The sequence below is a fragment of the Protopterus annectens genome, chromosome 8.part0 (genome assembly GCF_019279795.1).
Source record: "Protopterus annectens isolate FY-2018-M chromosome 8.part0, PAN1.0, whole genome shotgun sequence".
NCBI classification, from domain to species: domain Eukaryota; kingdom Metazoa; phylum Chordata; order Ceratodontiformes; family Protopteridae; genus Protopterus; species Protopterus annectens.
The window spans coordinates 1,839,925,522-1,839,942,091 of NC_056741.1; the positions used below are offsets into that span (position 1 = coordinate 1,839,925,522).

The following is a 16,570-nucleotide window of genomic DNA, read 5'->3' on the forward strand; positions in this document are numbered from 1 at the left end:
CCCATTGCCACTCCTCGAATTTGTCTAAAATATTCTCCCTGAAATTCTATGTAATTATGTGAGAGAACTAATCTCATCATGTCAAGAATTAAACATGTTCTGTCCCATGTGAGATTGGAATGTTTCCTCAAGCTGTTTTCAAAATATTCTAGTCCTATTGTATTGGGAATACATGAAACAATTCCTGTACATCTATGGTCAATAAAATTAAATCAGGTGACCATATGTCAGGTTTTAGCTTACTCAAAAAGTCCCATGAGTCTTTAGTTAAATGTGGTACATTATGGTATACATGTTTACACCAATGATCAATGGCGACTCCAATATTAAATGTCTTTGATTTTGAACCGGATATGATAGGCCTAAAGGGGGGGTTTTCTATATTTTTATGAATTTTAGGTATACCAACAATTTTGGACATCACAGGATGCTCTGTCCTAATAAAGTCATATTCTTCGTTCGTAATACGATTGTCTAATAAAAATTCCTCAATAATCAAGTCAAGTCTATGATATCCTATATTTATCTGGTTAATAGATGTCACCTCGTAATTACCAGAATTAAAAAGGATATCCTGAATAGCTTTATAATAAACGCTGGTATCAAATATCACTAAACCTCCTCCTTTATCCGGTTTCATTATCCTTATTTCGCTATTCGCAACTACCTGGTCCAAGCATAATCTCTCACCCTTAAGGTTATCTATAAAAAGTGTGTCGTCATGGGTCTCTCCGACGTTTCCATATAAATTGTAAATGTCCTTACATACCATAATGCTCATAGTTGCTAACCTGTACATTAGTCACTGGAATATATGCACTTTTTCTAACTAATTTTTTCGGTGAACCTTCACTTTTAACATTATTGAACTGGAGTGCTAACTGTAATCTACGACAATACAACTTCACTTCTTTTATAACATCAAATAAATTTAATCTTGCTGTGGGTATAAACTTCATTCCCTTGCTAAACAAAGAGAAGAATTCCTGCGTGATATACACCCCAGTGAAATTGTATACTTTAAACCCTAAAAAAGAATGGATAGCTACTTTGCTACTAGTGCTGACCTCAGTAACTGAGGTTTCCTTATAGTTCATATCCAATTCCTTATTTGTCAAGTTCATATTGGCCACTGGAGTACACATTTCAAAATTCACAGAGGGAGCTCCCCTTTTAATGTCTATCTCCTTTTGTGATAGATGGGTGCTTGATGAAACCTTCCCCCTTGAAAATTTTCATCCTCATCTCTTCTTTTGTTCCTACCCCTATGATTCCCATAATGTGGCTCAATAGTGTTAGTCCTACTTTGCTTATTACGTGGCCAAATATATGCCCTTTGCATTTTATATGCCTCCAGGTCTCGTTCAAGTTTGTCCAATTTCCTATTATATATGTCGTAAGCTTTAGATTTTGCCACCCTAAACTGTTTATTAAAAAGTTCTTGCCAAGAGGGAAAATTATGTTCCTGGGTAATTTCATTATATAGTTGTTCAATTTCTACCATCAAGCTTCCTATTTTTTCATCATTGAATTTCATAAGAAGCTTGATGAATTCAAAACCAAAACAATCGAACAAACTGTTAAATTCATCCTGCACAGAATCACTAAACTGTATCCCTAAGGGTAACTTAAAAAATCTAAGCCCCTTAGGCACAATCTTTAGATTTAAACATTTTTCTAAATATCCATTGTCAATCTTTACCCCCTTGATGTTATTCAATTTTTTACCCAGTAAATATATTTTAGATTTAATAGTACTATTTACATAGTTCCCATTTCCATCATCTACTTCAGCATTTTTTGAATGGTTATGCCCAAAATTGTAATCGGCATTAAGAAAACTATTCATAGCATCATTTGAATATTGTCTACTGTTTTTATTGTTCATATGATTATGATTATGATTATGATGTAAAGTGCCCTTTTTCCTTGGTTGATGCATATTTTCTTTAACACAAGGACTAGAGCTAATGTTGTTCGTTACAGTACCTTTATGATGGTCAGTGTTAGTCCTGACCGTTGCGGAATAAGTTCTCATCGTTGCCCGCTGTTTGGGCTTTGCCCCCATACGGTGGGTCTCTTCCTGTGAATGGAAGAGGCTAAAATCGAAGGTAAATTCCGCATCGTTTAACACATACTTGTCAATCTCTTTAGAATTTAAGTTTAAATCAGCGTGTAATGTATCCGCTAAATTACAAACCACCTGTCCATTCGGAATGCTCAACTCGCTGTTATCAGCCTCGGCATTAATAGAAGTCAAATCGATAGATGTAGCTCTAACCAAATTAGATTTAACAGTGCATGATGTACCGGATAGTAAACGTTGATCGTTAGGAGCCGCTTCCGAATTAGCGGCCTCTACAACAGGTCTTGAAAGCGTAGCTACTAACTGTAGCAATTTGTTGACATCATCTTTCAGCGACAGTACCTCCGCACGTAGCTCCGTAAACTCTGCTCTGCTCAATAAAGCAGACGGGGATCCCAGGCAAGCCATAAAGAACACGACTCAAGAATAGTATAAAATCCAAAGACCAAAACACCATAAAGCCCACCTAGATCACTGTAGCTCGAGCAAGCAGTGCCAGGAACCAACTTCTACCACAATGCAGGATAGCAACAAAGGTATAAATAGGAATGTGCACCAAAGCAGGGATTCGCACCCAAGCTGGAATTTCCAATAATCCACTCTTAGTTCTTTAAAACACAGGTTTAATACGATCCCAAGTAAAACACAGTTTAATACAATCACAGGTTTAGCGCTTTCATCCACAAGAGGTAGACTTCTTCAGAACCAATAAATTCAAACTGCAAAATACATTTTATAGGAGATTTGGCGCCAAAAAAGGAAGGATTAGTACGTAATGATACCCTATCCTTATGGAAAATCAAGAAAGGCTCAACCGCCATAAGGGCCTGCAATTCAGAAACCCTTCTTGCAGAAGTAATTGCCAACAAAAAATCAGTCTTCCATGACAAATATTTCAACTCAGAAGTAGCTGCAGGCTCAAAAGGTTGTAGAGTGAGTTTCTCCAACACAAAATTGAGATCCCAAGCAGGAGTAGGAGCTCTTCGTGGGGGTCTTATATTCTTTGCCCCTCTAAGAAATTGCTTGAACAAAGGATGAGAAAACAATGGTGGGTCACAATCATAGTGAGCCGAAATTGCTGCAGCATGAACCTTAATAGAAGAGAAAGACAAACCTTTGTCCAGTAACTCAGTGAGATATTGAAGAGCCACACTCAAATTAGGCTCAGAAACATCAAAATCTTTTGCTGCACTCCAAAATAAAAATCTCTTCCATTTATCTGCGTACACTTTCCTTGTACTAGGCCTTCTAGCTTCCAAAATCACATTCAAAACTTGTTGTGGAAGTTGAGACCCTTTATGGTTCAAAACAGAATATGCCAGGCTGTTAGGTGAAGAGAGTGAAGTTTGACATTGAGCAAATGGCTGTCCTCCTGTGACAACAGGTGTGGAATCAAGGCAAAGGCCATGGAGGCTTCCGTACCAGACTTCTCAGTAATGGGTACCAGTGCTGTCGAGGCCAATCTGGAGCTATTAAAATCATCCTTGGCTTGTCCTGTCTGACCTTTAGAAGTACCTTTGGGAGGAGAGGCAGAGGTGGAAAGGCATACACATGAAGATTGCTCCAATTGAAAGAAAGAGCATCCACTTTCCAAGCTGTGGGATGAAACCTTTTGTGCAAAACTTTGGCAGCTGATGGTTTAGTGGAGAAGCAAACAGATCTATGTCTGGAGTTCCCCATGACACTGTCAATTTCTGAAACACATGAGGATCCAATTTCCACTCGTGGGGATCCATAATTGTCTGCTCAACACATCTGCTAAGGAGTTCTGTGCTCCTGGCAGAAACCTTGCCTGAAGATTGAGTTGTAACTTGAGAGCAGTCTCCCACAAAATCATTGCTTGCCTGCATAGAGGGTAAGAATCCCCTGCTTGTTGATGTACCACATGACAGTTGTGTTGTCTGTTAGAATCAACACCTGCCCAGGAAGAAGTAAATCCTTGAAAGCTATTAATGCAAACTGGACTGCTAACATCTCCTTTAGATTGATATGTAGATGCTGTAGTCTGGCAGGCCACTTGTCTTGTATCCACTTTCCATTTAGATGAGCTCCCCAAGCTTTGTCTGAGGCATCTGTCGTTAAAATCTGACTCGCCTCTGGCCGGGTCACAGAGAGTCCCTTGTTTAGGTGACATTCCTGAGCCCACTACAAAAATTCCTTTTGAATGCAAGGTATTATTTGAATGACAGTGTCTAGATCCTGGCAGTGCTGTGTCCATACATTTTTGAGATACCATTGTAGCTTCCTCATATGCAGTTTGGCATTGGGAAGCACCAGAATACAAGATGCCATGAACCCTAAGGCTTGAAGGACTGTCCTTGCAGTCAGCCCGGACTGATGAGATAGCTGATGGAAGTAAAGGGATAGACTCTTTTGTTTGTCTGGGGTTAAAAAGGCCATCTGGGATGCTGTATTCAGTCTCACACCCAGAAAGCACATGTCTTGAGAGGGTACTAGACTGGACTTTATTTCGCTCACAGAATACCCTAGGCATCTTAGCACTGCTATCACATATTCCAAATGACGAAGAAGCTCTTCCTTCCTTGAGCCAGAATCAGGCAGTCGTCCAAATAAGGATAGATCTGTATTCCTTTCAGCCTGAAGAAAGCTATCACTGGAGCCAGAACTTTGTGAACACTCTGGGCAGTAGATAAGCCAAAGGGCAATGCAGAGAACTGATAGTGAAAAGTCCCAGCTCGGATACTTCCTGCAACTTAGTCTGATAGGAACATGAAGGTAAGCCTCCTTGAGATCCAAAGTTACCATCCAATGATCTTTGCCCAGCAGAGGCAAAAGCTGTTAACATTTTGAACTTGGGAATGTCCAGATAAGTGTTGAGGATAGATAGATCCAAAATTGGTCTCCACGTGTTCCCCTTCTTTGGTACTAGGAACAGGCGAATAAAATCCTAGGCCCACTTCTGGCATAGGGACCGGCTGTATGGCCCCTAGTTGAAGTAACAGAGAAATTTGCTTGTGAGCCTCTATTCTTTGTTGAGGAGGAACGTCTGGCATGCCCTGAACGGAGGCAAGGTATGGAAATAAAACCTGTAATCTTGGTGTATGATATCCAATACCCATTTGTCTTGGGTAATTAAACTCCAATTTTCTTTGAAAAGTGCCAACCTTCCACCCAAAGGCGCTGCCAGACAGAAGGCTCTGGCAGCTGAAAAGGTAGGTCATTGGGTCTGTTTAAGGACTGACCCCTGCCCTCACCGAAGACTGTGCAGGAGAACTCCCTGTTCTAGGCCTGAAAGAGCCCTGAGCTCTGCCCCTACCACGTCTAGATCTACCCCTAGACTGGGAATCATAAGAAGGATACCTCCACCCTTTAGCAGGCCAATTTCTGCTAAACTTTGGAGGCTGAACCTGCAAAAAATCTTTAACAGTCTGCATAGACTTTGCTTTGTCTTCCATTTTCTTTAAAACTGCCTCAACAGGAGGACCAAACAACACATCAGATTGTAAAGGAGCATCTAAAATCCTTGTTTTAACATGTTCAGACAAATTTTGATCCCTTAGCCAGGCGTGCCTGCGAAGAACTGACCCAGTGGTAGCCACCCTAGACGAGGCCTGTACAGCATCAAAACCACATTGCAAAGAATGCTTACCCACTTGTTCAGAAACATGCACCAAATCTTGCAACTCTTTACAATCAATACCTACTGCCAAAGCATCAACCTTAGACTTTAATTGTGAAAGGAGATATTTTTGGTATTTCAACATGTGAAACTGGCAATTCAAAGCCCTCATAGCAAGAGTGGAAGAAGTATAAACTTTCTTTCCCCATCTATCCAAGGCCCTAGCCTCTTTGTCTGCAGGAACCGGATTCTTAACAACAGAAGCCTTAACACCTTTAGGCCCCTGGCTAACAGTTTCTGGGTCTGCCCTAGGACTCTTAAAAGATACTTATGAGCTTCAGGCACCCTGTAATACCTATCCGCTTAACAGGAGCAGGAGGCAAAGATTCAGGATTAAGGGAAGCCTCTGTAAAAACATCTTCCACTACATCCAAAACAGGAGGTATAGCCAAAGGCCTATGCTGGGGTAAAACAAAATTCCCTAAGCCTTTTCCTGGAATCAGAGAAGTCCTGACCTTCCCACTTAAAATGCTCCCTCATGGAATGAAGAGTTTCTGAGAAAGAAAAATCCTCAGGAGGAGAAGCAGAAGGAGTAGAATCATCCACATCAGAATCAGAATAAGGAGAGTACTCCTGCAAGTCTTCAGCCAAGACTCTGACACATCTCAAGCCTGCTCAAAACCCCGCAGCTCAGGCTCCACCCTAGGCCTCTCATCAGGACGGGGCATAGAACCCCTAATCAAAGTAATCAAATCTTCTGCCATTTTAAGCATATGCTTCGTGGGCACAGTTCCTGAAGAGCTATGGGTATCACCAACTGAAGCTAAACCTGGCCTGCCCTGGGAGAAGCCTTAGAAACAGAAGGAGAGGGCCTAGCCACCCTTGGAAGGGAGGGAGAATAGTAACCTGAGAAGCCCCTCAGCTTGACTTGCCTCCTGAGAGGCCACATCTTGCAATACTAAAGTCTCACCGTGGGAACACAAAGAAACCTCCGGTGGAGCCACCGGCTCCACCGATACCTCTAAAGAACCGGCGTCCGGTACAGACGGTTCTTCCAGCCTAGCCTTAAGTGCTTTGTCCTTGCCCTTCTTTGGGAGCATCCGACGGCATGTTATAATTGCACCGCTTCCCAAAGACTAACCTTGCACAATCCAATCTCCTCTTTATAGTGCGTTTATTAAATCTAGCACAAGAGCGACAGCCAACAACGTCGTGCTCAGGCCCTAAGCAAGGAATACACAAAGTATGATAATCTCTATGCGGTATCTGTTTCCCACAAGAAATGCAATTATTGACTTTTTCTGACATCCGGTAAATCACTGAGGCAAGAAAAAACTAAAATATTCCCCAACGGGGTACTTAGCCAACTTTGAACTCGGTCTGAAACTTCGAAATCGAATAATCTCAGAACGCCAACCGGCACTTGCAATGCTGCTTCTGCATCGGACCATGCGGCAAAAAAGACTGAGGATATGACGTCGGTCATGCGCATTTGTACCCTGACGTCCTGATGTCAGTCAAATGCGCCTTGACCGACGTCAGCCTTATACTTTGATATTCGGGCCGACCGAGGACAGCGGACTACCCAAGTGTAAGGACTGCAGCAATGTGAGATGAAGAACATCTGGCCTCTGTCACCCTGCTGTTGCGGACCCCCTCTGCCGGGCGGGCAGCATCTTCCATTATAACCCCCTCCTCTGCCTCTAGAGGGGGTTTTGCCACATGTGTCCTGAAAGGCTCTTGGGCTTTTTGGAACCACATCTTTCCGCCCCTAGGGCCTTTGGGATAAGGCCGAGTAGGGGTACAAAAACGGACTCTGATGGCAGACAGAGTATTTCCTTCCTGCTCACGCCTGGTCAACGTTTCCTTTACCTTGGCCCCAAACAAGGATGAGCCATCAAATGGGGTGTTGATAAAAGAAGACTTGAAGGGCTCCGTGAAGGAACAGAGACTCATCCAGGCATGTCTACGCAGAGCAATGCCTGAACTTGTAGCCCTACTGGAACCATCAGCTGCGTAAGATATGAGACACATGGACGAGTTCACAATCGAGTTTAGAATAGCGAGCTGGTTGGTAACTTTGTCTGAAACCCCTGCAGCTACCGCACCCTGAAGAGCATTCTCCTAGCTCTTTCAGGAGATCTCTTTGCAGTCTGGTGAAGTGGGTTAAATAGTTCAGTGATCAAAGAGAAAAAGTCATTGAACTACACATGCATTTCCCGTATCTATCTATGATCCTAGAATCTCTATTAGGAGGATGGATAGATGAGGAAGTCTCAGACATTTCCTTCTTGGTGGCTGCCGCCACCACCATGGCATCAACAGGCACTCCCTTAGTCAAAAAAGGTTTATCCAAGGGGGCGGAAATTAACTTATTTGGCCTCCAAGGGACAGGTTCCATGAACTCCGGCGACTCCCACGCCTTACGAGAGATCAGATCCATGAGCTCGTCATAAGGTGGAGACACCCAAGAGGTGGAAGGTTGAGACCTGAAAGCCTTCAGAAGCACTGACCCGTCCTCAGTAGGGCTTTTGGACTGCCAATCACCCCCTCTGCCTGAGGATCTCTAGTATCTCCGCAAAGGAGATATCCTCAGAGAGGGAGCGAGGGGACCCTTCTGACTCATCCAAGTCAGTGTCAGATGTCAAAGACTCCTGTGGGGAGTCCAAGTGTCTCCTCTTACACAACCTCTTCCTGGGGACCTCCTTAGCAGGAGCCTCTGGAGAGGTATTGGAAGAGCAAGGGACGCCCTTGTAGGGCTACCTGAGGCTTAGGGTCTCTATGCTTGGGTTGGCAGATGGAAAAAAAAGCAGAAACAGGTGCTTGAGAGGAGAAGGAAGCCGGACCTGATGCTGAAGATGTCCTTGGAGACATGACTCTCCTCATAGCTTTGAAAGCACCCTAGCTCCGATGAGGAGTAGACAGACCCGAAGGAATTGCCTGATCCTCCTGCATCGAGGCCATGGGCTCTGAGCCAGAGGTAGGAGCCGCGCTCATCTGAGCCGAAGCCTCGAGAGGAAGAGTCAGCACCGATAAGTCGGTATGACTACCCTCACTGGACCTGACAGAAGAGTGTCGGCTCCTAGAGTCCCCGGTCGGTGCTGAGGACTTCCGAGCAGACGGAACCGAAGATACCAAGACAGGTCTTGGCTCCACAGGATCAACATACATCAGGTCAACCTCCTCTGGCTCCAAAGGTCCGGTACGGCTCGGAGGAGATGCAGTCAAGTCTGGGTTGATGGTCTTCGGTTCTGACGGAAGTGTTGGAGCCGACAACAATTTGGCAAGGCCTGGTGCCCGTAAGAGCTTCTGCACCACCTGGTCCATATCAAGATCAGAGAGGCTGACAGAAGACTTTGATGAATGCACAGATGGTGCCGTTTGAAGTAAGGGAGATGAAGGAGTCTCAGAGACAGGCTCCAAGACTGTGAGCTGGCTCTGACAGGAAGGGACAATCGGCTCAGAGGTCAGTCGAACCAATGGCCCTGAATCTTCCATTTTCTTAGCCTTCTTAGATCCCCTGGAATCCGCAGAAGATTTTGAAGACTTAGAAGACTTGCTGGCACCATCCTGGTCACTCAAAGCTTCAGAGAAGGGGTGTTTAAGCAAGCCTCGATCCACCAGTTTTCTCTTCCTTTCTAACAGCAGTCTAGAAAAGAAGGAATGACAAATACAAGATTCTTGTAGGTGCTTCGCACCCAAACAGTATACACACTGAATGTGCCCGTCAGTGACTGATATCTTTTGTCCACAGTCTGGACATTTTTTGAAGCCAGACTTAGACTTCTCTCTAACTTCAGACATAATTAAGCTAATGCTTAAATTCTAAGACAACTAAGCAAATATGAAACAGTTTTAACACACTGAACAATGCCCAAAAAGGCCACACTATAAGATAAGGATATATATAAACTGACAAGACTATCTAATAAACTCTATAACAACTATCCACTAAAGGCCAAGGCCAAAAACTAACAGCAAAAAGGCCACCAACTCAAACGGGCAAAAACAACCCTTAAGGGAAGGGGCTAAAAGTCTAAATCACACTAAAGTAGTACTAAACTAACACTATAAGAAATATAGAAAAAGGTTTGTAAAAACTTGCTAATAGATGAAAACAGTATCGAGCAATGCTGGAAACCAAGAGATCCGTGCCGTGGCAAACTAGATCTGAGGTAATTCCAGCAGTGCATCATGGGGTAAGGGGCTTGGTCTCGAGCTATTGCTAAACCTTGAGCTTTGCTACTGGCCGTGTCGGAGCCGAGGATCGGCTCCGAACCCATCAGTGAGAACAAACGGCGAGATTTAACAACTTCACATATAATGTTTTGTTCTAAACAAAAGAAAAGTAAAGACTGAAGACCTCATTCAGAAAATAATTCTTGCAACAAGTCCTTAGCATCTGCTCAATGACTTAACCCACAGCCAGTTTCATGAAAATTGAATCTATCTGTAGTTTTCTTAATTCTGTAAAATCTATAACTACAAACTAAAAAAATGCATTCACCTACCTCTGCCTGAAGGAACAAAAAATTTGGCTCGCTCAAATCCATGTTTCTCCATCCATCTGGCACCCTGAGCATCCAGACGGTCATAGAGTGGGGAGGTCCGAAGCTGTCTGCCAGTCTGGAAATCCCAACGAGGAACTTTCAGTTCATAAATCAGAGCTATAATTGATTTAAAAAAAAAATACCAATTTGTGTAACAATGTAATAAAAGAATAAAATGAAGTACACACATCAATGATTTGGACAGCCAGACTTGTAACAAGTTTAACTTTCTCATCATAAACTAGTCCATTTAACCTCTGTGAGCTGGCTTTCACTAGTCCTGTTGCTGACCTTAGCTCTTCATACCACTTTAAGAATTTCTCTCTTTCAAAGTTTACCCTGACTTGACCCTTAATATGGGGGTCACTAGAGGAGAAGTAAAAAATACTCTCCTGTTCTAATTTGATGAATAAAAGACAAGGGCAATACTCTCAATGTTTAAGACTTGGGTATCTAAACAACAGTTCTTTTCCTGCGTGACACACCTGGAACTGTGGGCTAGCAATAATTAAATTACAGTCTTCAGCGCTACCCAGCATCAAGCCCAATTCCCCAATATCCATGTTAATTTGTGATAGCTAACGCACAATATCTGAACTGCAGCACTACAGCTGGAGTTATGATCTTATAATCATTTTAATGTAAGAGAATAAGCTCTAAGTATAGCACAGAGGGTTAAGGCTATGAACTATCGGCTAAAGAGTCTCTCACTTCCTTAACCCCGAAAATGAAGCCATTCCATGAAAGGAATCCATCATTCTCACACTGGAACATGTCTCAATTACAATCACAAATGACGAGGATTGCCAATTGTCCGGAATTAACGGACACTATCCAGAAAATGGACACTGCCTTTTCCAGACAGCAGATTGTCTGGAAAAAATAAAATCTATTATCTACAGGACAGCTCCTGATCAGCCAAGTGATATGAATTGTGCGGAATGCTCTGTATTTAACATTGACTGAGCCCACTGTTGAACAGTGTACTTGAAATTCTAAATTTTACCATTAACCAAGTCTGAACGGCTGTCCTGAAAGCTTGTACCAGCAAGGACATTGGGAGGTGTACATACTGTACTGATTTTAGTACAACTTCTTTGGAAGAGGGCATAGCACTAGGACCCTGATTTTATGACAGTGTATGGGTATATGACAGTGAGAGAGAGAGCTCGATCCCATTATCATTTTACACTTGCTAAGCAGCTGTTTAGCGAGTGTAAAAAAATAAACAAAACAGAAAAAAGTGTGCGTGTGTGAATGTCTATTTATGTTTTGTCTGCATGTGTGAGTAAATTCGTGCAAGAAAGTAGAACAGCCTGTGTATGTGAGAGATCGAGGGACAAAGTGTGAGTGATCAAGCGATCTTGTGTGAGTGAATGCGTGTATAAAAGCAGAACAGACTGCGTGCGTGAGAGAGTGAAGAGTGAGAGACAGACAGCGATCACCTGGCAGCAGTTAAGAGGTTTGCGCATACCTCTTAACCTCTTACAGCAAGAGATCTGGACAAAGCTATAAATAATAGGGGAACAAAGGACGAGGGTTGCCAACTTTTCATTTAAAAAATTCTGGACATGTTTGTGAAAGCAAAACATGTAAATTTGGTACCCAACATGCAAAATACATAACATCCATGACTATCTATTGCCTTTTCTAAAGTTAGGTTAACTTTAAGCTCTAACTTTTGAGACTCTTGAGTCTACGCCTGTGTCGTTGGGACTCGAAACACCCCCTGGTGGGCAATAATTACACATGAACACACACACTGTTGGGCATTATTCTTACATAACAGCATCTACAAAGTAATTTCTGAAACCTCTGTAGTTGGGCAAACAACCACCACCTAGTTATTAATCCCACTACATCTTGCATGACAGTTTTTGCCTCTCATGAAAAACTTACTAGCACACCAAGCTACAGCTAGGAATTTTCTCATACTCAAGCTGGAATATGGCCTACCTTAACTTGCACTTCACTGCACCAACACCATCCATAAACTTCAAGTGGCAGAAAATGGTTACTTGTATATGCCATGCCCACCATTATCCTTAGCACCTTAATCCTTAAGACTATGCACCTATAATACTGAAGATCCATGACCCCACTTAATCACAGGTAGTGACTGGCTGAATCAGCCTTCATAAGGCCAACTTTCAGAACCACTACCGGTGAAATGGACCTTTGGAAAACTAGCCCCCGGGCTACAACTTTAGGATCTGCCAACAAATGCCTGCCATTAAAAAGCAGATTCTGAAGCAGGTGATAACTTTGAAGCCACTGACGTGTCACAGCCCACTGTAAGGCTCCAGTATGAATCAGGACGTTATGTATGAATAAAACTACAACTGGATCTATCCAAATGAAGCTTTGCTAAGATGAAAAATAAAAAGTGTCTGGCCACCCCATGCACCCCCTATGTAAGGGACCATTTGCCCCCAGTACTTCCTTACTTACAAATACTAATGCCATGGTCACACAACCATGGAAAAAAGGAAACATTTAAGAAAAAGAGTGAATCACTGTCAGTGTACTGCAACAGGAAAAGCAACAGCAATGATATTCTATAACTATCATTAATTAAGGACTTACAATTTGTCCAAATGGGGTGGACAAGCTGGAACCTCATCCATTTCGCACTTTACCAATGTTAGGTTAATACGGCAGCAACATCCACATTTTCATCTGTACAAAAAGAGCCATAAAGACTTTTTGTTACAGCCACCCTTGGCTAAACTAGGACTCTGCCATGCATACCTTCACACAATAGGTTAAGACTAGGACCACTTAGACTAGTTCCAAAGGCAGGAGCAAATGACACCTAAAAGTGCTTCATCCTATTGAAGGATTTCTTCGATTTTCAGGGAAGACTTTTTTTACTTTACCCAATGTGTTTGCATCTAAGGAACTATCAGAGGAAGAGTGTTTCCTGGGAGTCCCTGGACAATACGGAGAGTTTTACAGTTCCCGATGAACTGAATCCAGATCGCTGACTACCACTTAAACAAAAACACTTTTTTTTTTTTTTTTGGAAGGGGGGAGCTCCCCTACTGCTTCAGATGGGAGACCGCCACATCTCAGACTTATATATACTAACTGTACGGTTGCATAACATTGGGGAAAATGGCAATGTTGATGTTCATTGAAAGCAGTGTTCAGTTGGGGAAAATGGCAACATCAATGTTTGCTGAAAGCAGTGTTAAGTAATACTGACATGCTGAACAGAGATTCATATCCTGAGCAGTGTTATCAGGAGACAGTCATCCAAGTATAAGAATACCAAGAACTGTTCTCTTGCAAGGCTTCAGCTGCCACTGATAACACACTGGTGAAGACTCTGGCTGCTGAGGAAAGCCAACATATGGCAACACTTTTGGCAATACTATGAAGTGGAAATGACACCCATTCAAAGAGAAAGTACAATTATGTAAGCAAACTTGCCATAACAGCAGATGTTTGAATCACTACTGCAGTAACCCTTAAAAATAATTTTTAAAATGATCAAATTGTAAACGTGAATCAGTTTACACTAAAGCAGTAAAAAAAGAATCATACTGACTCAACTGACAGAAATGTCACATGACAGTCCCAAAAACACAAAAGCCTAGCAAAAACTAAACAGTTTATTGAAAAAGAGTACAGTTTCAGTCATAAAAATAAATGTGTATGGTGTTGCAATATGTTATTCCCAAAGAGAACTTATCTGCCTAGCAATGGAGAAACACCAGAGGACCAGTGATTCATAAAAACCCACAACAAGAACCATCTTCGGTGGTAGGAAAGCTCCTAAGGGCTTGGTATGCACAATGGTGGTTTTCTCCCTCCTCTGCTCAAGCTTCTAATGGTCTGGGCAAGTGGAAGGTGCCATTAAGCGTTGCAAGCTGGCTGGCTATTATATCCCAGACAAGCACTTGAGTCTCTGGCGCAGACTCCCGGATGCTAATTTGTCGAAAGCATTAAGATATCCATCATGTCCACTGACACCGTATTAGCCTCTTGTGGGAGGAAAGGTAAAATATCCTACAGGACTGATCATCCAGAACCAAAAATCAGATGTGAAAGTTGAAATCACTGAGCTTCATAATGGGTCAGGACTTATCTGTTCCCTCTGGGAGCAGATGATCGGAGATTAAAACTCCTGTTCATCCTCACATATTGCGACAGATTCTACAACTGCTCTGAAGAAAAGAATTTGGGCCTGCCCTAAGAACTCCAACACATATTAGTCCAACAGTAGAGCCCATCCTATGGGAGGATCTTTAACTTCCAGAACATGGGCAGAGGAGACTATGTCTGGCATAGAATGGTTCTCCATAATGGTTCTCAAAGTAAGGGTGAACTCAGAGCCACCCTGCTAAAGGGCAGTTACGGACTAAAGCTGGGATTGTTGTGGATCCCTAAAGTAAAAAAAAAAAAAAAACTGAACAGTTTCACTAGCATATTTTCATCAATGTTGGTATTCAGTAATGATACCATAGACAGTCTCCTAATGAACACAGCTTACATTCAAAGTTGTGCACAAACACTGCTTCACTACTGCCATTTTTATAATGCATTTTATTTTTTTTCACGTTGGTTTATTGTACTGTAAATTGCTGATCTGTGTTATTAACTATAGTCACTGGCACTTTGCTTTAATAAAGCTGAAGTTGACCAGGCAGGGTAAAACTAAGTGAAACCTAATGACAGCAGAAGGGGTGGGTGTGCTTAAGGAAGATGTCTTAACAACCATCTACAGAGGAGATGGTCTGCTTCCTCTGCCTGAGGTTATCAATCAAGTCTTGGGCATTTTGACCAAACAGCATATCCCTCAAAAAAGTGGTATCCAGAGTGTTGTTCCTGAGCTTCTCCTAAGGATAGGACAGTCTAAGCTATCCATCTGGGCAGGCACACACCTGAACCTATGGTGTTAGATATAGTGTCAACCAAGTCAAAACAACAGTGGGATTCATTGTATTACATATGGTGGACTGTGGATAGGATTTCACAAAGGTCTGCTTGAATCAAGACTTAACTTCTAGCTTATCCAGTATTTTCCTCACCACATTCACTGCGCACCTGAACATGTGCGATGAAAGGCTGAGTGTCCTAACCCAAATACACAAGAGGAAAACACTGTCACCACACCTGTTCCAAAGCTCTGGAATGCCTATCTAATGGCATAGTGATAAAATAATCTCTCAGACCTGTTCTGGATGAAATAGATCATGTAACAGCCTCATAGCTCCTTGTCAGAAGTGTGACACCCAATTGTGGGAGTTCTGACACCTTGAAAATTATACTGCAGTTAAAACAAAAAACATCAAATTCTAAACTCACATATATATATTTTATATAGTTTTGAAAGTGGGGGACTTTGCCAGCTTATATGTTCCAATACTGGGACCTGTACCCCTCCTAAGACTGTTACTTATATATACTAACCAAGATTGTTGTAGCACAGAGCAGGGTGGAGATTGCCTCAGCAGCACAGAGCAGGGTGGTGATCGCTGCCACAGCACAGAGCTGGGTTTACACTCAGAAGTAACACAATGTCAGACTTAAATACACACTGGTTCTCATTCACAGTTGCATTCCAGCTATTTGGGGAGGGGGGATTACAAGTGCAGTCACTGGAACTTATGTATTTGTTAACCAGGGTAGAACACTTATCTAACTGAAACTTTCAGGTTCAGCACAGGGTTACAACACATCAAATAAGAATAACAATAGGTATTTATAAAGAATATGTGGTTGGCAGAATATGTGGTTGGCGGTGATGGTGCTGCGGGTAGCATTGTCGCCTCACAGTAAGACGTTGTCCTGTTCGATTCTCAGCTAGAGCGTCTTCTGTGTGGAGACATGAGTGAATCAGGGCTGGCAACAAATCTACTGCCAATCATTAGCGGACAGGAGTTCTGCTGTGGTGACCCCTAACAAGCCGAAAAGCCGAAAGACACAACAACAACAACATGTGGTTGGCATACAAGTGCCATGAAGTAGACCTTAAAGATGTATATAGAAAGCATACACAGTATGACAAGATGCAATCAACAATTCAATGTACAACACATACAGATGTGGCAGATAAAAACGGGGGGAGGCAGAAAGGTGAATAGTAAAGGAAGAAGATACAAAGGGGAGTGTGGAAATGAGCCAACATGGGTGGGGAATACTGAGGAAGGAAGTGAGCTATAGTGTATTTGGCGAGAGAAACACAGGAAGGAAGTGAGCTATAGTGTATTTGGCGAGAGAAACACAGGAAGGAAGTGAGCTATAGTGTATTTGACGAGAGAAACAAAGGTGTGCTCCTTACTTGAGTAAGGTCATTCTAAAGGAAGATGAGGCAGTTACAATAATGGGGATAAGTTGTGATAACCT

The 16,570-nt window shown here is 42.5% G+C and overlaps 1 protein-coding gene across 1 annotated transcript in view; it reads right to left on the reverse strand.

Annotated features, from left to right (window-relative positions):
• The window catches only part of PDPR (pyruvate dehydrogenase phosphatase regulatory subunit), a 908,636-nt gene that overhangs the window by 360,286 nt on the left and 531,780 nt on the right, over window positions 1-16,570 (reverse strand). Inside the window, exon 11 of the mRNA XM_044081332.1 lies at window positions 10,178-10,333. Coding sequence (XP_043937267.1) covers window positions 10,178-10,333 — 156 coding nt within the window. The remainder of the gene's footprint in view (window positions 1-10,177; window positions 10,334-16,570) is intronic.